The 21189-nt window shown below is 38.1% G+C and overlaps 2 protein-coding genes and 1 non-coding gene across 4 annotated transcripts; 2 read left to right on the top strand and 1 right to left on the bottom strand.

The window, feature by feature from the left end:
• Nucleotides 1-1986: 1986 nt before the first annotated feature.
• On the top strand, nucleotides 1987-8185 carry LOC117300137 (small ubiquitin-related modifier-like). Its single transcript, XM_033783849.1, has 5 exons — nucleotides 1987-2127; nucleotides 4167-4262; nucleotides 4807-4884; nucleotides 5491-5562; nucleotides 7599-8185. The coding sequence occupies exons 1-5, from the start codon at nucleotides 2059-2061 to the stop codon at nucleotides 7671-7673; spliced, it is 390 nt and encodes a 129-aa protein (XP_033639740.1). The 5' UTR covers nucleotides 1987-2058; the 3' UTR covers nucleotides 7674-8185.
• A 5355-nt stretch (nucleotides 8186-13540) lies between these two features.
• On the bottom strand, nucleotides 13541-20191 carry LOC117299798 (male-specific lethal 1 homolog). Of its 2 annotated transcripts, none has more exons than XM_033783321.1 (7): nucleotides 19754-20191; nucleotides 17883-18010; nucleotides 17050-17396; nucleotides 16675-16730; nucleotides 16285-16474; nucleotides 15183-15255; nucleotides 13541-14728 (listed from the first exon to the last, which is right to left on the bottom strand). In XM_033783321.1, exons 1-7 carry the CDS (start codon nucleotides 20147-20149, stop codon nucleotides 14641-14643), a joined length of 1278 nt encoding a protein of 425 aa, XP_033639212.1. In that variant the 5' UTR covers nucleotides 20150-20191; the 3' UTR covers nucleotides 13541-14640. The 2 variants fall into 2 exon arrangements, with proteins under 2 accessions (XP_033639212.1, XP_033639211.1); XM_033783320.1 differs by having other exon boundaries at nucleotides 19640-20189.
• Nucleotides 20192-20572: 381 nt separating this feature from the next.
• Nucleotides 20573-20646, top strand: Trnan-guu. The gene has a single exon. It is a non-coding gene; the product is annotated as a tRNA-Asn (tRNA).
• Nucleotides 20647-21189: the final 543 nt, after the last annotated feature.

The raw sequence follows: 21189 nt of genomic DNA, 5'->3' as shown, positions 1-21189 counted from the left end.
AGGAATTAAACGGGCTGGGTTTTGCCCATAAATTTAAGTCGGGTTCCTTGAACCCAAAAGATTCAAAATACACACAGCTTGTTTCTGAGAGCCAGACTAAGTGCAGATGAGCAGCGGACGCCGCGCACCGGAAATTACCGAGGGGAACTTGTAGTTGGTGATTTTCTGGATTATTTTCTCAACAATAATGCCATTAAAATTAAAATAATTCTAATACAAGTAAGATTATGTTATTTAGAGTATCATCCAAACAATTACAGTTTAATTGAGGGGGTGGGGGAGGGGGGGGGGGGGGGGGGTCACCTACACAAAAAACAAATAATTATTATAGCGAAGGCATCCCACTTTTTATATTATAGAATGGTAATGTTCATCACCGATGTTGGCGCCCTATAGATTTACGATCAATCTTGTAAAACTTCTGAGCCGCCGCTCGCGATGATGAAGAAAGGACTTCAGGCTCGATTGGAATTATGAAAAGTGGGGCGGCAGCAGCAGACTCAGGACGGCCCCATCAAAAGCTCTGGATTTCGTAAAATTTGCTGTTGCGTTATTTTAGAAGTTTCTTGATTGAGTGTAATTGTTACTACTTCAAGTGGCCTATTGATTGGGGTGAAGACAACTTTGTGTTGTTTCTTTCGAAGAAAAATATTCAGTTGGCCTACACTTATTGTTTTTGGTTTACCTGTCAGTTTATTTATTCTCAATGAACTAACGATTAAAACATGGTTATTAAGCATACGGGATATTGAACTTCTTGCCAAAGCGTATGCAGTGTTGGTACCAGAGTCTACACCCGGGTGTCTCCATAATGTCTTGTAGTGCGTGCTATTAGTCCGAATTTTGCGTCGTTTTTCACTTTCGTCCCATATTTTTTTAAATGGCAGAACAGCTTATATTTATTCAGTTACTGCTTTAAACTTGACAGCGTTTGGGACTATAGTTCGGGTTGGGGTTGCCCACTTTAGCTCATCATCAGAGTGTGATCATGGTGATTTCGAGACCTCAAGTTCTAAATCTGAGGTCTCGAAATCAAATTCGTGGAAAATTACTTCTTTCTCAAAAACTATGTCACTTCAGAGGGAGCCGTTTCTCACAATGTTTTTCCTTACTCATGATACTATCAACCTCTCCACATTACTCTTCACCAAGTAAGGTTTTATGCTAATAATTATTTTGAGTAATTACCAAAGTGTCGGACTGTCCTCTGCCTTTAACTGTATACAAATTATGTGGATTGCTGCTTGTATCACCGGGCCGAGGACAGCAGTGTGGTCATTTTGGGCTGGTGGAGAGAGAAAATACACTTTTCCATGTTTAATGGAAACCAAGGGGGGGGGGGGGAGCACCTCAATCCAAAGGGGAATTCGAATACAATATTTTTTTTAAATAAAAATATAAGTGTGGAGAGGTTGTGAAAAGAAAGATGTTCCCGGATGCATTTTTGAGATTGTGTGTTGTCATTGCAAACGGATAGTTTTGGAGGGCGATACAAGTTGCGCTGCATGGGCAAGGGCCGAAGAGGCCAAGAGCAGAGGCAATCTCTTATCCTCTGGGATGCTTGGTTAGATGGTTAGACACCAAAGAGTGATGAGCAAAAAAAAAAAGGACATCAATATTCTTCCAGTAATTACAACAACTAGAAAAAAGCATTGTCGCAAAAAAAAAAAATGAAATTCTTAATTTGTTATATTTGTGTTAATTTGTAATACAAAAGCATCAACAACTTGGACACAACAATGTTCGTTTGACTTGCCGCGGCCTGCTGCTGTTGCATAGCCCCCTCTATATCCTCTGTTTGTTTTCCTGTGTCGCAGACAAAGAACCCAAGCAATTATTATTTAGTTCCTACCACATGTGGGGGACCCGAAGTGATCGTAGGAAACGAATAACCGTTCACAGAGGTTCCCGCGTTTCTGAGAATGAGTGGTTTGTATCCTTTTGACCTTCGTGCGTGAAGCGGTCGGGAACCAGTTAAAAGCGCATCATTTTGTTTCGGAAACTGCTCTGTGTGTGTACTGTGTGTGCGATATGTGTGAGATTGACTGAGCTCGTTGCATGTTTTGTGTACAATCCACATGTAGCACAGAAAAACAACTACACAAGTCAAACAAAATGTCAGAACAGGTACGGTACTTTTCTATTTTTCAGTGATTATGTTCTTGTACATTTTTCTTATGCTATATATAAACGAGGCTTACTATGATTGTTTATGTTTAGATTCGAAGAATTTTCTCCCTCAATTGTTGATAAAAAGGGAAGCATTTTCAGTTTCTTTTGCCATTGCATCATCAGTGCGGAAACCACTGCATCTGTTTCGTGAAAAAAAGTAACTGCGTTTGCTTTCCCATATCTCATAATATTTCTTGACTTGTTTTTAAAAAAAATAAGTTGTTCTCTTTTTCGAATATCTTATTTATCTTAAAAATAACACTAACTAACAGTCACAGTGTAAATAAAAGTAAACAAGTTAGATTTAGAATAATTTTTTTTAAATTAGCCTAAATTAAACAACGAACACGTACATATGGTGTAATACTAGTTGCGATAATCGTAACCCTCCATCCTCCCGACGGTCGGAGACCGGAGGGTTACGACACAAGACTGATATTATCGGTGTAACTAGCAGTTTTGACCAGTTTTTGCCAGACTCGTGATCAGATTCGTCCTTTTTTTCCACTTTCCAAAATCATGACAGACATTCTAAACACATGGAGTTGATCTTCATTGTATGACAACGTCATCTGGAACCCTTAAAACAACATCATGAAAATATTTGGCAGAAAAAACGACAAAAACTTACCAAAAGACTGACCGAATATATCCATAATCCATAGCGGGGCCAACTAGTGATTTTGAACGTCGCACTTGCTTGGCAACAACCAATCAGCGTGACCCAACCAAACACCATCTGGACGAGCCATGGCTCTGTCGTATGCGTATCGGCCATTCCAGCTTGCAAACTCACCGCCTGTGTGTGTAAGCACCGATCCCCCGCACCAAGTGCGCAGCATGCAGGCATGTACATGTACATGTACTGTAATGAACATCGTGCGTGCACAAACTATACAGCTCGTAAGTACCGTGTGCTGGTTGGGTCACGCTGATTGGATGTTGCCAAGCAAGTGCGACGTTCAAAATCACTAGTTGGCCCCGCTATGGATTATGGATATATTCGGTCAGTCTTTTGGTAAGTTTTTGTCGTTTTTTCTGCCAAATATTTTCATGATGTTGTTTTAAGGGTTCCAGATGACGTTGTCAAACAATAAAGATCAACTCCATGTGTTTAGAATGTCTGTCATGATTTTGGAAAGTGGAAAAAAAGGACGAATCTGATCACGAGTCTGGCAAAAACTAGTCAAAACTGCTAGTTACACCGATAATATCAGTCTTGTGTCGTAACCCTCCGGTCTCCGACCGTCGGGAGGATGGAGGGTTACGATTATCGCAACTAATGGTGTAATTGGTACGGTAAAGGCAAGGCCAAGCAAGAGGTGTGCTGTGCAGGCTGGGCACAACTTGGCTGGGCAGTGTATTCGCAGCACACTGACCTGATTGAATTGTCGGTCACTTCGTACCCAAGTCTAAATAGTAAAAGCCCAGTTTTAACTTCCTCCCGAGAGTGTGAGGAAAATGTTGACGAATGACGTCCTTGTTGAGACATCATCACAACACTAGCAGTAACAACACTAACAGACTCTGGGCAGGGCAGTTTGCCCAACCAGGGAATGTCTGACAGGAGTTGAGCACAGTTCAACTTTCAAGTTTTCAACTGTTACAAATTATTCTTAATCTTATCACATTATGGGAGGTGTGAACCGGGGTGTCTGTAACTAGTTATGTTAACGTGCCTCTATGTGTCAATAATGTGGAACACTTCAGCAATAATAATAACTGGACAGGACGCAGACACTTCACACACACAAATTTGTGTTTTTTTCTTCTTCAATACTCTCTTGCAACTTCGATGACCAATTGAGTCCAAACTTTCACGGATTTGTTATTTTAATAAAATATGCATGTTGGGAATGGGATACACCAAATCATGGTCTCTTTCTTTGACAATCACCAACATGTCCAGTGCCTTTAATGACTTACGACAGTTTAGTTTATAAATTAGTTCTATTCTGCTTGCTTTTGTGTATAACTATCGTATTGATTTGCAGGGTGGTCACGATAACAAGCTGGGTACCAATGATGGTGAGCACTCTAAGGGAACCAGCTCAACGTCAGAATCAATCAGGATAAAAGTCAGAGATGAAGTAAGTAAAAAAGAAAAAAAAACACACACCCGGTCGCACTAAATACTGACAACTCACGACCCCTCACGACAACTCACGACAACAATTTTTAAATGCACTTTAACAGAACGTTTGAACATAATTCAACCGTTAAATATGTGTACAAGAGTCATATGCACCCATAGGCCTGGGCCGTTTTCATTTGGCAACTTGGTTTTTCAATTGGAAAATCTTTAAAGGCACTGGAAAATATTGGTAATTGTAAAAGACAATTATTCTCTCCTTTTTAAAATATTAAGGTGATAAATTACCTCTTTCTCAAAAACTATGATACTCCAAAGGGAGCTGTTTCTTACAATGTTTTATACTTTCAACAGCATTCCATTGATTGTTACCAAGTTAGGTTTTATGCTTACAAATAGGGCCTAGTTTGAGTAAATACCAATATAAGTGCCCAGTGCGCTTAATGAGACGAGTAAAGATGGGGGTACCAGTCAATACGTGTAAAATGTGTAGTGATTGTCTTGAAATGTGACGTTTGATTTTGTTGTCCCTTTTTTTTTAGCTGGGTATGGAAGTCATTTTTAAAGTAAAGCTGAACACGGCGATGAGAAAAATCAAGGAAAAGTACTGTGAAAAAAGCGTGAGTAACTTCATTTTGTGACTTTTCAGCTGATTTCCTCGTATTTAGTATTTCTCTCCTGCATCAATGAATGTGGAAAAACCATTTTGATCAATATAGGGGCCTAATGGTGAATGAAAAAATACTCAGTATACAGTTAATCATTCACAGGGCTGTATGCTTCGTTTTTGAAAGGGCAAGGGCACCAAGGCATTTTCGTCTTGGTAAAGGGCACCCTATGATGAAATTGCAAATTTGTACTAGAGCATCTCAAGGGCACCAGGGCAATGACCAGGGGGCATCGCGGCAATCGCCTTCATTGCTTGCGTGAAGTATCAAGCCTGCATTCAATATAATCCAATGTGGTTTTGAATGATGTACTATGCCAGCCTATAATATGATATCATGTTGTAAATACACAGTACACAGTTAACCCTCCTACTGTTTGAACCATCAATTCCTTGTTATTTAAATGAGACAAGACCCGCTGGACTTGTTCAGTCATAAATTTCTGGCCCTAAACCCCTGGTCTTGGGTAGGTGGTCCACTGTAACATTCTAGCCCTGATTTTTCAGAAACTTTACTTCGTAAAGTGATTTATGAAATATTCTTGATTTGTTTTGACAGACAAAACCCCCATCTACAGTTAGGTTTCTCTTCGATGGTGAGACGGTAAATGATGACACAACACCGAAAGAGGTAAGTTTAGTTCATCTTTGTCTGGTTGACACAATACAATGTCCACAGATTTACATTAAAGACAGTGCACACTATTGGTAATTGTCAAAGACCAGTCTTCTCACTTGGTGTATATCAACATATGCATAAAATAACAAACCTGTAAATACTTGAGCTCGATTGGTCATTGGAGTTCCGAGATAATGATGAAAGAAAAAACACCCTTCTCACACGAAGTTGTGTGCTTTTAGATGCTTGATTTCGAGACCTCAAATACTAAACTTGAGGTCTCGAAATCAAATTCGTTGAAAATTACTTCTTTCTCGAAAACTATGTCACTTCAGAGGGAGCCGTTTCTCTCAATGTTTTATACTATCAACCTCTCCACATTACTCGTTACAAAGTCAGGTTTTATGCTAATAATTATTTTGACTAATTACCAATGGTGTCCACTGCCTTTAAACTTGCACGGTTTAAAGGTGATGATGGTAGAAAGCTTCCCTTAAATTATTACTTACTGAGATGCTGTAGTATTTGAGAAAATTAGTAAAACAATGTCACAAAAATAGTTTTTATTTTATCATGTATGTCACAAAAATAGTTTTTATTTTATCATGTATAATGTATTTACAAGTATTGGTATTTTTCAAGCAATTGTTTTTTCTAATTGCTCCAGGCATGCAACTTTTAAGCTGATTTCCTCGTTTTCTTTTCAAAACAGTGCCAAAGAAAACTGAAAACACTACAAAAGTTATGTGTGATTGACCATTTTCTCAATGTAATTTTGCAATTAGAAAGTTGCACTCTTTTTAAAAACTTTCTACCATCAATGTATCCAAACCATGTAAGTTTAATGTAAATCTGTGGACAATGTGTTGCGTGTACTCAAAGTACCCAAAGCCTTTTAGTGGACACTATTGGTAATTGTCGAAGCCTACTCTTCACAGTTTGTGTATCTCAACATATACATAAAATAACAAACCTGTGAAAATTTGAGCTCATTTGGTTGTCAAAGTTGCGAGATAAAAACGAAAGAAAAAAAACCCCTTGTCACACGAAGTTGTGTGCTTTCAGATGCTTGATTTCGAGACCTCAAATTCTAAATCTGAGGTCTCAAAATCAAATTGTGGAAAATTACTTTGTTCTCGAAAACTACATTACTTTAGAGGGAGCCGTTTATACTATCAACCTCTCCCCATTACTCGTAATCAAGTAAGGTTTCATGATAATAATTATTTTGAGTAACTTCCAATAGTGTCCACTGCCTTTAAGGGGAAGGGGGGGGGGGGGGGTTAAAGTGTTGCTTACATCCTCAATTGATCACCAAATAAAGGATCAGGGTTTCACTATAACAGCTCATTGAACATTAATCCCCAAGAGAAATATCTCTCAACTGGAGTTTTTCAAAAAAGATATTACATAATGAGTTGAGTTAAGCTCGGTTCATAAATCCTGTGAATGCGAGTACGAAGCGAATGACGATGACACAAATTTGCAATGAATAATTCACAGCAGTTCAACTGTGCTCAACTCACTTGCGAATAACGCTGCGATAGGAGAGTTGTGACGTCAAGTTCACGTCTAATTCGCATTCGCAGGAAGTACGAACAGAGCTTTAGCCTATTATTATTCACTTGAAAAACATGGGACTATTTGGTTTTTCCGGTCTTGAGGTTGCTGGCCCAAGGTCAGATCACTGGCCTTGGCGCTGCGGTCCAGTGTTGATTTGTACCCTGTACATGAAATAACAAGCTTGTAAAATTTTCTTGTCAATCGACCGAGTCACAAGAAAATTTGAAAAAATCTCCTTAAAATTGATCACTGGTTATGATTTAATTGACTCTCGGTTACTCATTTCTCAAAAGCTACACAATTATTTATTTGACCTTTTCATTATTGTGCCTATACTACCCTTGAAAGTTTTCCCACTGTTGAGAAAAAAAAAAAGATTGAGGATTATAATTTCCAAAGCCAATTAGGCCCATTTAACTGTACTTCTTATTGACGTGGCCAATTGTCAGGTTCTTTATCATTTTGACTATGTTGATGTATTTCAGCTTGAGATGGAACCAGACGACATCATCGAAGTAGTCACGGCGCAGACAGGGGGATACCGACCATACCACAATTGATAACTGGTACTATTTAATTTTTGAATTTTTTTTTCCTTGCTGTAGTTTTTTTTATTCATACTTCATGCAAACACAAAGTAAAAGTTTGAAATCCTAAGATTTTTCGGCACACGATTCGAACGTACTGCGGAGCGAATCGTGTGCTTGGAGCTCGTTTTTCAACGTCAAGTTGGAGAATTTGTATGAAGTATGAGTTGGCTTTTATAATGTAACATAATCAAGTGAAGGTTTGGAGAAGGAACCTATAACAAAAGAGAACAATAGGGTCCACGGTTGGAAAGTGTGTACAAAACCAATTGGAGATGTTGCAAAAAACAGCGGTATTAACAAAAGAGGGACAAAAGGAGGTCCACGATTGCAGGCATATACAAACTCTTGTGTGTGTGTGTGTGTTTGTAGGCACACAGTAGGATAGCATAGGAGGTAAGCTTGGATGATATCGATTTATTTTAATCACGATATATCATCGACAATATATTGCGATATTTGATATAATCGCGATTAATTAAATTTGACATCATCAGTCTTCAAACTCCCAGTGAAAGTAGTAGAAGAGACAGTTATAGCATAAGAGAGGTGTTCTAATGACCTATTCTGCTGGTTTTACTCCAAACATATGGGGTGCAAGATGTCTCAGCTAAGAAATACATTGCGATATTGCGATACTTAATCGACATCGCGATATATCGCGATATATCGATATTTCGATTAAAACCAAATCGATCCGATATCAAAATCGTTTCCAAATTAGTATCGCGATATTCGATAATATCTTGGTATCGCCCAAGCTTAATAGGAGGTATAAGGTACATCTGGCATGAAACTGCCAGCATCTCAAGGCCGGTATCTGTCGTTGCTTACATACCCTGCCGTCGATTTCACAAAGAGTTAGGATTCGTCTTATCTCGAGTCAGAACGAGTAACTCGTCCTAACTTGGGATTTATCTTAAGGTCTGCATGCTACAGTGCAGGGTTGGGACTTGTCCTAAGTGACAAGATTAATCCTTAGTTAGGAAGAGTTTTGTGAAATTGCGCATTAACAAGGGGTCTATTATATTACACTGTCCACGACTGACACGGCAGGATAAACATGTAGACGACGATTGACTTCAGCATTCTCCAGGTTCTATTACTTCATCCGTAATAAATAATTTGTCTTACTATTTTAAGAAGTAGCATTGTCATCTAAGAGTGTTTTATTTTGATGTAAACAAATTATCTTTCAATGGGAAGGTACAATACTTATCGTAAACTGCAGTCGATTTTTGGAGATTCATACGCGACATGCTTTTATTGATATAATACTTCGGCCGCAATAATTTGGTAAGATGTTTCTTACATTTCCATCTTTTGCATTGAATAAAACTCATTTTCTTACCAAAGTGTTATCCTACCATTAAATGTTGAATGACGGATGAACAAATCATTGCAAAAGCGGATTGTATCTTCCCTCCTTTGTGTTTATTTACCAGAACTGATTGTGTTTCATCTTTCTAATTTTTGCTGTTTGTGGTACCACGTTATTTCACTAAAACCATAAAGTGTTTTTTGTCTCCAGTCTCCTGGGTGGGTTGGGAATGGTCGGGGTTGGGGAAATTAAAAAATGTGCTGCATTGAAATGAATAATGTTGGATGAATTTTTCCTGTCAATTTGAAGCAAGGACATCCTTCTAACAACATGTTTATTTGTGGCAGTTACATGTATGGGGTTTTTAAGAATGCAAATGTAATGTACAGATTTAGTGCTAGTTTATTATTAATGAAATGTACAGGACATAATCAAATTTTTGACCGCTTGAGGGCGCTGTCCGTAGCCATATTCCTAGTGTCGCGATTGTTGATGGCCTTTATGTTGTTTTCATGTATCAATGGCCAAATAAGTAATGCTAATACAACAATGGATCAAACAAGTTTGTTTAGAAGTCGATTGATTTTGGTCATACACTTCCCTCAAGCGATCAAAAATACTGCGAGTTGCTTGTAGCTGTGCAAGCTTTACCTGTTTGTTGACCATTATCAGGCTGTTGTCGTCTTTACTAAGTACCCAGTCTGCACGAATACAAATGCATCTGAATTTTCAAAAAGGGGCTATGCTAAATTACCTTTGAGCCTCATTTTAGTGTACAATGAATGTACAGTATTGAAGGAAAAGTAAAATGGCTGCATCTTCATACAAATCAAATGAATAAAGACAAATTTGCAATATTCAGATAACTTTTTCACTTCAAATGCTCTCATTTTTGATACAAATTTTTCTCTGAGTTTGCCAATTCGCCTACAAGCAACTGTTCTAAAGATTAAAAGAACACATGTAACCAAGTTTTAGGGAATTTTTCTAAATTTTGAGTACACATATTGAGTCTTTTTTGTATAGAAACATTTATGGGTTACAAGTTTACCATAGAATGATTTCACCAAGTGGAAAGATTGAACTTAACTGTGTATGAAATTGACCTTAATTACTAAGCAAGGTACAATGTCACAATACAAATCACTATGGTGATACGGACAACTCATCTTAAGATGAAGCTTTGTGAATCTTAGCCAAGACATGCAACTTTTTAGCTGATTTCTTCATTGATGTTATCTCGGCTGTTCTATTGAACTACTGTAGTGAAAGTTTCCATTTTTTATTTGACTAACTAAAGTTGCTCGCCTGATGTCACATCATTTTTTTTCTTTCCATTATCCAGTTTGGACAGCCAACAAGTAAATGTCTTGATTTTAAAATGCGTACCCGCAAAACTTTTTTGTTATCATGTAATTCCTCACTTTCCTTCCCTAAACATGTACATGCATGGGTGTAAAATTTGTATGCATATAACAGAAAGATGAATGTCCATTTTAAGAATAATTTTTGAAATAAAATTCTACATGTATTATGTCTATGAAAAAAAAACTGCATCAAGTGTTTTGTTATTTCAAAGGTTTTGTTTCTGGAAGTGCTTTTATTGTCATGTTCTTTTTGGAGTTTAATGTTTAAGATTTTTCACTTAAACCCACTGAATTTGGCAATGGACGTTTGCTAGTGCGAGAACACTTTCGGTACAATAAATAAAAAAGTTCACAGATTTACAAATAACTTACAGGGTTAACAGAAGGTAATGGTTATTCCCCAAAATGCTTTACTTTTTGAGAAAACATTAAAACAATATCAATTCTCGATAGCGAGAATAACAAATTTATTTTGAACACATGTCATGACACGAGGAAGCGTGCGGAAACAAGGGTGGGTTTCAATGTTTCTGTCCAAACAGTTCAGTAATGAAAGGGTTGACTAATGTTGTTCATACTCTTCTCAAGACCGTTCGCCCCCTCGGACCTTCAGGTCTCGACTACAACACCACTGCTCTGTAGCACTCGGTACAAAAAGGACACAAAAGTGTAAAAACAATATCTTCTTTTCTTCATTGAAGTTTTTATTATCAACAGCATGACTTTACACAAAACTTCACAAAGTCTTGTCTAAGTCATAGGATTTTAATGTTTTTTAATTTGTGTTATTTACATGATTACAAATCACAAAAAAGGTTAACATTTCTGGTAAGGGTTTGTCCCAACCCTGTGATAAAAGGTTGACAGTCTCCATCAACCTTGTACCCAACCTTGTACAGACATTGACCCCTGCTAACACAGGGGGGGGGGGTTGAGGCGTTAAGAACATGTAAACCATGGACAAAAGGTTGAGATCAGAACTCTTTCCCCATAGAGCAGTCATGGATGAATGCTTTCCAAGCAATCAAATCATAATTTCTATGAAAACATTAGTACACGAACCTGACTTTCAGGAAAAAATATCTTTTGTACAACGATAAAAAAATACACAAAAACAAAGAGTACATCCACAAACATGAAAAAATATCGGATTGTACATGTACTTGTTAACCAAATATCCACCATGCTTGAAGGCCATAGTCAAAATAAAAACTGTTTTGTGGGTTTGTATTGTTCGAGAATGTGGCAGTGACATTAGAATGTTCCCTCTATCATAAAAAAACAAACTGTAAAAAAAAAAAAAAAAAAAAAAAAAAAAAAAAAAAAAAAAAAATGGCTGAATGCAATCTGCTGATCTGAACGAAGAGTGGGGAAAAAGTTAGTTTGTTTGAAAATCCCCTAAACTGTTTGCGTTATTTTAAAAATACACCATTGAATGTTGTTCTGCAGTATATCGTTCTCTTCATATACATAACCAAGTATTAAATGGTTTAAAAGATAGTTTTAGTCGATTCTGTAGTTGAGGCACATCAAAAAGGTCGGTAGGGTTGAATTGTGGGTGAGAGGGGAGCTGCACCACATTGGGTTGTCCCCCCCCCCATTTGAAACATTAACAACAAGTTTGACAAATTTGAAAACAACTTGACTTTAAAAAGATTTTTTTTTATGTGCATCCAAACTCCCGAAGCCCTAAACCAAAAGGTATAAATAGATTGCAATACGTGTCATTGACCGCCATCTTTGTTGTAAAACAATGGAAAAGTGTGCGCATGTGCGCGCTACGCACAACTCTCGGTCAATGATATCTCTTCACGCGTTCTTATTTCATCAAAGATGACGGCCAATGACATCTATTGCAATCCATCTATCTTGAGTTGGACCCAAACACATCCTTCCAAAATCCTCCATCGTTAGAAATCTCCACGCTAAATTCTTTAGACTTTGTCAACAAATACTAATAATGGCCTGACGTTACGACCCTTGCAGAGTTTTTCTCAAAGGCTTCCTCAGAGGCAGAGTCTTTCTCCGCTTTCGAGAAACACTCTGCCAAGGTCAAAATGTCTGGCCACAAACTATCTGTTGCATTTATACCCATGGGTCCTTTTGGTTGGTAAGCAGTTTGCAACTTTGACTTCAATTTTTGAAACATGTTTGGAATGCCTTGCTCCACTTTTTAGCTGCAGCCTTTGTGCAGTCTGGCTGAGCAGAAATAAGTATTCAACCAAACTCGGGAGAAGACAAACGTTTTGGAAGGTACAGTCTGCTCGGCTCTTGTTTTAAATAGCACTCAAAAAGGTTTTGCTAATAAAGAGTACATTCTGAAGTCCTGAATCTCATTTCTACTTTACATTTGTTTGAGATGTCAACTTTAAACAGCATTCCTGTTTACAAAGAGGTAATTTGGCGAGTCCAAGCGACCTTATATAACAAGAGGAGAGAAAAGACGATTTGGGATTCATGGAACTTGATTCCCAAAAAACCTTTGATCTGTTCCCAGTGATAATTGACAACTATGATTGTTCTTTATACATGTTGATAAATGTACATAACTACAGATATATACACTTATGTAAAGTCAGGCCTGATGCTTCTTGGAGGCACGTGCCCAGGTCATTGCCTTGGTGCCCCTTAAAGGATTGGGTACATTTTCAAAATTTCCGTAGATTTACATTAAACTTACAGGGTTTGAAGATAATGATAGTGGAAAGCTTCCCTTCAAATATTACTTACTGAGGTGCTGTAGTTTGAAAGCTGTAGAAATTAGTAAAATAATGTCATTAAATATGCAGATCACTGTCTCAGACATGCTGAGCAGAGCTGGCAGTAAACAAGCTTGTGCTTTGGGCCCCTACTCAAGGTCACTGTTCCCGAGGCAGACCACAAACCACCTATGTGGACACCTTGTGCAGGGACTCTGGACTGCGTCGGGAAGAGCTACATACAGCAATGGAGGACCAACGTGTTTGGAGGGCCATCATCCGATGCTCCGCATTGACTGAATGAATGAAATACGTTTGTAAATGATTAAAATAATGTTCGTCTCATGAGACGAAAATTATTTTCATGACATTGTTTTACTCATTTCCCAAAAACTACAGCACCTCAGCACGTAATATTTTCAGGGAAGCTTTCTACTATCATTATCTTCAAACTGTGTAAGTTTAGTGTAAATCTGTGGACATTGTGTTTTTTTGTCCTACAAAAGTTACATAGACCCTTTGAACTATTCCAATAACGATGTACAAATTCCTCAAAACAAAGAGGTGACATTTACACAGGAAAGAACACCTCGGTGCCCCTGCCCTTTCAATACTGAAGCATCAGGCCTGAAAAGTAAAAATTGTTTTTGTATTTTACATAGATACTTTAACACGTTTATACATGTACACATTGTGACTTCTTTAAACAGTTTTTTAAACACTTTTTACAACTCTTTCCAAAAAGGCCTCCATGTTGGAATGTATCATTTTGATTCGTCTGCCCAACAGAAGCAGACATCTTGTTATCGGCCTCAAAGTCAATTTTCAGAGCCCATGGAAGTCTCTTGAGACACCTCATTACCAGTCCATTTGTGTAAAATCGACTTTTCAGGCTATTTTATAAGAACTTTTTTAAAGATTCTCTGAAGACAAACGAAATGGACGTTACAAGAGTATCATGCTCATTTCATTTTAGATTTACCCACATACACCAATGTCTTTAACACTGTGTATACTCGGTACTTTCCAGATTTCTGTGAAAAAAACACAGGCATATAACTCAGGCATGTCAGGTGGGATTCGAACTCATGACCCTTTTAATATCATGTCTGGTTTCATGTAAAAAGACTTGTGTTGTGGCTGTATGAGACTTCTAAGTTCTGAAAAGAATTGTCCTGCTTTTCAACTATCACCTGGGCGGATAGTATAGAAATAGGCTGGGACTACTAATTTAGCTTTAAATGTACAATCACAACAATTTAACTTTTAGTACTGAAAAAGAACGCATTAAAACTTCTTCCTGTGAGTGGTTTTGAACCCTTTTAAAGCCATTTATTCTTGTTGTGATACCGTTATAAAGCCAGGTCCCCACAGCCAATTCTCCAAACCTTAGCTTTGATTCCTGAAGTTACAGGAAGTTGGTAGGAGTTGTGTGAATTCACATCATCCATGAAGTACCCTGTGCTGATTGGACGCTGCAGTGGTTGTTTAAAGATTCATCCTCCAATCACACGCTGTGTACTGTGGCTGTTGGTTGACAAGCTGATGTAAGCTTATTTACGATTGGTCCTACTCCTGGTCTGCCTCCTTGTTTCTTCTTTGTCTCTTTCGCTGACGTCATACCATGGAAGCTCAAATTCACTGCAACAAACAAATAGAAAATAAAAAATTAAAGTAAATGTTAAAACTGTTTAAAAGGTTTGGGTACTTTTTGTACACAACCAGACCCTTTAAGAACAGACCCTTTAAATTACAAACATTTTCAAATCTATCAGCCAGCAACACTGACCCATTTAATTACCACAAAGCACAGCCAGATATCAAAAGTGTTTGAGGCCAAAAGAAAAACCCCTGCGGCACAGGAGTAAACCAACACACAAATCCACTCAAATATGGCCCTAGACAAGAATCAAACTAGGGCAACAGTGGTGAGAGGTGACCTAGCCAACCATGCCAACCAAACCAGCTAAGTGATGTACTCATTTTCCAATAGATAGAGTCCTCATGATTCTAGAAAGAAAATTACAATTCTCTAACCTCAAGGTGAAACAATGTAAAATGCACAACTTAAAGTGAAATAATAAAAAACACTTACCAGTCTTTAGCAACAGGCACTTGAACGCCAAATGCCACAAGGGGTACAGTGTCAGAGACCTGGAGCTGACAAGCTGTGAATGAAATATAGAAAGGAGAAACGATCAGGGACGGTTTAAAGGGGTTTATTCCCAAATCCAATCCCTAAATGGTTGGAATGCATTGTAGCGTGTCATGGCCGAGTAGTTAAGAGCGTTAAATTTAAGTCACCAGAGTGAGGGTTTGAATCCCGGTCATAACATTTGTGTCCTTGAGCAAGGTATAATTGCTTCTCTCCACCCAGGGGTATAAATGGGTACCTGCAAGGGTACAGGTTGATATTGTGTATGAAAAAGCCATCAGGGTGCCACGGCAGCTCGGGCTGTATACTCCTCAGGGAGCTGAGAAAGATTAAAGGGATGTTTATCGGCCCTATGACCAGGGCACTAATGTAAAGGGCATTGATAAGATTATTGTGGAAATGCGCTGCATAAAAATTTGTCATTATTATTGTTTTTATTGATGTATCTATTTCAGTTTCATTTATTGATTCTGGATGTGAAGCCAAGGACTCTCAGAAAACCAAACTTAATCACTGCAATATAGCCAAGAACTCAATTGGAGAGAAGACAAAGAAGATTTAGTTTTAGAAAGGGGAAAAACCCCAGAGAATATACTTGTTTCAGTTTCTTTCTTGTAAATTATTTGAATTATGGTTACTTCCTAAATCAGGTATATGAGCAAATCGGGCAAGCAAACAAGAGGATAAGATAATATTCCTATACTTTTGTACACAGAAAGTGAAGACAAAATGAGAAAAATCAAAACCAAAAGAGAGGAAAGCAGCTGAAAAGAGGAAGTTTCACATGTCTGCTAAATCCATTCTGATTGCTGTCTGGAAATTTGTCATGAAGTTCAGAGATAAATGCGAGTATGAAATTGAGTCCTGAAGTAGGATTTGAAACTTTGCATGGTGGAAATACAATATGGAAATAATTGAGGTAACACCATGTAATGACTATCTCTAAATGAGTTGGGCTGGTTCTGAAAAGAACTGTTTTTTTTCAACTCCACGTTGCGATACATATGCTCTGATCGTCTTCTGGAGAAAGCTGGGTCCTTACCGTCAGATGGCTCTGGATAGAACGTCTTCAGAATGTCGTCCCAGTTGCCGTACTCTCGCCGTAGCATCTTCTGCTCCAGCCGTTCGTGCTCCCTCAGTTCCCGTACTCGTTGGATGTCCCAGCGCTTGCGCTTCTGCTCGGCCACTTCGTACTTCTGGTGCCTGCGCTCAAAAGTTCCATCTTCGATATCCTGTACAGGTACAGGTGGGAAATACGTCATTAAAGGCACTGGACACTAATTGCTAATTACTCAAATAGTGTCCAGTGCCTTTAAAAGGAAGAAGAATGGGATGCCTATTATGTTTTCATTCACATAAATTCTATTTAGTAGTATTGCACATTTTAAGTTGTCATTTTAGCATAAAAAATGGGTAGTATTTAATAACTTACCTCGACATTGTCTGTACTGGTGGATATATTTAGGGGATTCAATCTCCAGGACGGAACTACAAAAAAAATTGAAAAGAGATGTATTATTTAATGTAATCAAAAGTTTTTAATTGAACACTAAAACAAGTGCCATTGTTCCATATCTTTTTAAAGCCGTATGGCTGATATTATGAACCAGGGTTCAGTGCCATGGTTCTGCTCGCTTCAATTCTGTGCAGCACGGATCCAACCAAACATCCGTGCGATTTTTTCCTAAAACAATTACCTTTTTTGTACACATTACTTTGTCAACCGTGTCTAATTTTATTTTTTATTTTGCCTTATTGGCCAGCTCGTAGCAACCAACTTAAAGAGTTACACTACCGACTCACTCACCTTGAACTACTGTTGTTCCAGCAGGTAGGGCTGGGTCAGGGTCAGTCACCCTCAGGTCACTCAGGCATGGGTAGATTACATCCGTCTTTAAGTACTGCTCCCCTTTGACTCCGCCCCTCTCCTTCTCCGCCATCTCGCCATTCTTCTTGACATCTTTGAGCTTCGATCCCACCTCCAGAGGGCGTTCCTCCTTCGTTTTGTCTTTGGTTTGGAGTTTGGGTCCCCTGCGGCGGGCGCTGGTAGGCGTACTGACTGGGGACGGGGCTGGGGCTGGGGATTTGGTGGGTGTGGATTCTCTCTCGGTATGGTGCCGTTTAACCGGGGTGGTGTGTTCGATAACTTGTTTCCTATTGGTCAAGCGTTGGATAATTGGATCACTGAATAAAAGTGGTGTGTTTCATGTCTAATACCTCACAGAGGCAACAAAGGCGGTTGCCTGCATGCCCCCTGGTCATTGCCTTGGTGCTCTTTAAATGCTTAAGTAAAAATTAACTATTTCCTCTTAGGATGCCCTTTACCAAAGAGAAAATGCCCCTTTAATTTGTCTTGGTAATAAATTCTGTAAAAAAAAGCAAAATTCTATGCAAAGTTTGTCTGTTGGTTCACAGACTTTCTGACTAACGTAACATGTCTTTTGAAGAATTTTTTTTTAAACATGCAAAGCTATGCAAACTTAACTTTAAAATATTTTACACTGTTGTATGGGAGAGATAGATGAAGGAAACTTTCTGTTGGAAAAATTGCAAACTTTAAAGCAATGTGTTTGTTTCCTGCTACTTACTCCAGTCTAAGTTATAAAAAAAACAAGGGAATTATTTTTTACTGAAACCCACCTCTTGCATGTGTTATTGGAATCTGTGGATGATACTGGTGGCGATACGTGAACATTATTAACTATTGGATCTTGATGTTTCTGCGCTAAGACCGTCCGCCTTTGTATCCTCTCCAATCGAGCTTTTAACTGAAAAAAAAAGAAAGTCAAACAACTGTTGAAAAAAATCAAATATTGAACTTTGTTTCCCCCTCTTAAGTTTTCATAAGAGTACAAAATATAAATTATCATGCCAATTCAATATCAACAACACATAAACAGCTCTGTTGAAAGCTGCCCCTCTGTAGCTTTCTTTGATGAGAAACAATATTTTTAGTTTTAGTGGCCCCTGAAAACTATAGAGGGCGCTATTCACAAACTGAGTTAAGTAGGTCAAATATGAATAATTCATTAGCTTGGAGGTCACAGAACCGCCACAGTTTAACTACAGAGGGCGATATTGTGAAGATTTCTCCTTTTTTCAATGGTTACAATTAAATATGGATGATAATTCTTATAATTTTGTACAATACACAAGACACTTCTTGGAAATCTTGACTATAACCTTGGTAACAAGCTATCAATCAGTGTGTATGCTGATTGTAATAATTTGAAAGAACTGTTGTTTGAACACTAACTTAACTCAATACTAATAGCACACATACAAGTGATAACTAAATCATTTTAGATAAACAAAACAGGTTCCCGTTTTGAACCAATGTCCCTGCTGTATGATATCTGATAAGATGTGCCATGAAACAAAAATGAACAAACTAAATAAGCTCAAATAGTTATCTCTGATTGTTTGCAAGTAGTAACTTAAAGGAATTCCTACTCTGTAAAATACTAGGCCCCAGGCCCAGTCAACACTGTCAACACTCAAAATCAATTGCAATACAGTCAACATAACATTGATTTTTTGAGGATAAACATACAGGGTGGTAATTCCTAGCTCACACTTGCAGCCAACGTTACCAACTTTGGCACCTTTTTATCATAAATCAAGTCTTCTAAATACAGTCAAACCAGAAGTTTACAACTAAATATAACTGTATGGGCTACAGCATCATGCATATTAGCAAACTTCAGCATTCCAAAAGACTTGCCAATTTTTGAGATTAAATTTAGTTTAACACCTCTAATACAGTACATAAAAATAAAATAAAAACAAAAGTACATTTTTTACACAAGCATGCAATAAGAGAGTGCGCTGGAGGTTTTTCCTTCCTCCATGTCATAACTTTCACTCAGCGCACATGCAATTTCTTCAATATGATTTCACATTAATTTCAAATCAACTAATTCAAATTCTAAAAATTCAAATTAGGCTATGCATTTTATAATTAATTGCATCATTGTTATTGTTTTTATTTGGATGCAATGAGATATGGAGAAATAAATCAGCCAGATTCCCCTAAAATTAAAAAGTCAAAGTAGCAAATTTTATAAAAAGTAGCAAATTATAAAAATGAAAAATATCTCTGCTACTGTTTGCAATAAGTTTTGTTAGTATTAAATTCAGGAGTTAGTTTTCATTTGAATTAGAAAATAATGCCATTTGCAACAACAACAAAAATGTAAAAAGCAGCGCAGTTTACGGCCCATTCAAAATGCATGCAAAAGTGATTTAGGATTCGTTATAAAACGACCACACGACGGACCGGTTACGTAGGGAGGCTTCAACTTCAACCATGGTAGCCTTGTTGTGTTTGTACGCGTTTGACAAAACAAAACAGGGCGACGGACTCAAACGGCGCCATGGCCGAACAACGAACCTACCGTGTCGTTTTGTGCCCGGCCCTTTTGCAGTTCTCGTTCAAGCCTCTGAATTTGTTGTTGTTGTTGTTCAATGACGTCCAAATGAAGCATGGACAATGCTTTCAAATGCTGTACCTCATGAGTTTCTACGACTTGTTTGCAGTCGCCCAATAACTCGGGGTCTTGTTCAACAGTTAGTCCGGGGTTCTTTGTGACCGCACCGGGTTTGTGTTGCTCAGCGTCGCCCGAGACTAGCGGGGCTTTTGGGCTGGAGTCCACGGTGCCGTTACCCGGTGCTCCAAGGTCTTCCATCGCCATGTTAACGGATGAGGCCAATTCGTTGACGTTTTCTCCGATCCTGGCCAGAGCCTTCCGTGACAAGGCACCTTTACTGATGATCTTGTTTCGCTGGAGTCCTACAAATTCAGATTTCATGTTCCCCGGAGCCATAGGGTTTTGTAGAGAAGGAATTATTCCACGTAGTAAAGACGCGAGAGACATCGGTAGTTTCGAAAAATCTCCATTGTACATTGTACATTACACGTTTTAGCATGGTACATTGTATAGTGCATCATGCAACAAACGTTATTACCACAAAAAGCACTGAGCCATGTGCATAAAGCATAGGGGACGCGTTATCACACACTACACACCATTGGAAGCAGCGTGATTTCACTGGTGCTCTTAATACTATTGCTAATGCAGCATATTTTCAGCGTACCAGTGATATTGTTGCTCGTTGTGAAACTGCAGACGATTTGTGGACGATTTAACTGTCTTAAATCCAGTTAGGGGAAACAAATATACTCTAAGTAAATACCAAAATCAAAAGCTTTTGATTTGGAGTTGTTTACCGCAAAATTATAAACTGTAAATTATTTTGAAAATGAACAGTTATAAGCAACTATTAAAACATTTTGTATATATTTTATGATTCCTGATTGTGAGTATCCTGTCTCCGTGGCGCAATCGGTTAGCGCGTTCGGCTGTTAACCGAAAGGTTGGTGGTTCAAGCCCACCCGGGGACGGCCATGTTTTTTCATTTTTGTTTTTTTTCTTTTCTTCATCCGTCAAATTCTTTGAAAGTGGTCTTTATTCATTTCCTTATTTTTCTCGTCCGGAATTTGGAGCTGGTAAGAAAAGGAGATGATCAGAATGGCCAAATCTACAAAACACGTCTGGGATTAGTCATCGAATTTGCAAAAGAATAATGTAATAGATGCATATTAATAAAAAGCTTCAGCTGGTTGAAGTTTTTTTTAGTATGATGAGAAATCACCTCTTTCTCAAAAGCTACTGCAAGAGAGAGCCGTTTCTCAGAATGTTTTAAATTATCAACAGCTTTCCGGTGCTCGTTACTAAGTAGCCGAAGTTGTGCTAAAAATAATTTTGAGTTACAAATACAGAGTGTTTAGTTTCAATCGGAATGCTCAATCAAATTCACCAGTCCCAAATCTTCAGAGAGAAATGTCCCGATATGACTTGGATGAATAAAAACTACACAAACAATCATTTGGCGTAGTTCCTCGACTACAGAATTCGATGAATCTTTTACACACACAAGGGATACA

The sequence above is a fragment of the Asterias rubens genome, chromosome 15 (genome assembly GCF_902459465.1).
Source record: "Asterias rubens chromosome 15, eAstRub1.3, whole genome shotgun sequence".
Lineage (NCBI taxonomy): Eukaryota > Metazoa > Echinodermata > Asteroidea > Forcipulatida > Asteriidae > Asterias > Asterias rubens.
This window is presented reverse-complemented; position numbering and strand designations above follow the sequence as displayed.

What these genes read in the sequence shown, in the direction of transcription:
- LOC117299798 (XM_033783320.1), bottom strand. Translation starts at nt 20,149, where the DNA reads ATGTACAATGGAGATTTTTCGAAACTACCGATGTCTCTCGCGTCTTTA. An exon ending in TCCAATAACACATGCAAGAG is followed by an intron (nt 17,397 to 17,882) that starts GTGGGTTTCAGT and finishes CTTGACCAATAG; the next exon opens with GAAACAAGTTATCGAACACA. An exon ending in GTGCCTGTTGCTAAAGACTG is followed by an intron (nt 14,729 to 15,182) that starts GTAAGTGTTTTT and finishes TGTTTGTTGCAG; the next exon opens with TGAATTTGAGCTTCCATGGT.
- LOC117300137 (XM_033783849.1), top strand. Translation starts at nt 2,059, where the DNA reads ATGTTTTGTGTACAATCCACATGTAGCACAGAAAAACAACTACACAAG. An exon ending in CAAACAAAATGTCAGAACAG is followed by an intron (nt 2,128 to 4,166) that starts GTACGGTACTTT and finishes ATTGATTTGCAG; the next exon opens with GGTGGTCACGATAACAAGCT. An exon ending in ATGACACAACACCGAAAGAG is followed by an intron (nt 5,563 to 7,598) that starts GTAAGTTTAGTT and finishes GATGTATTTCAG; the next exon opens with CTTGAGATGGAACCAGACGA.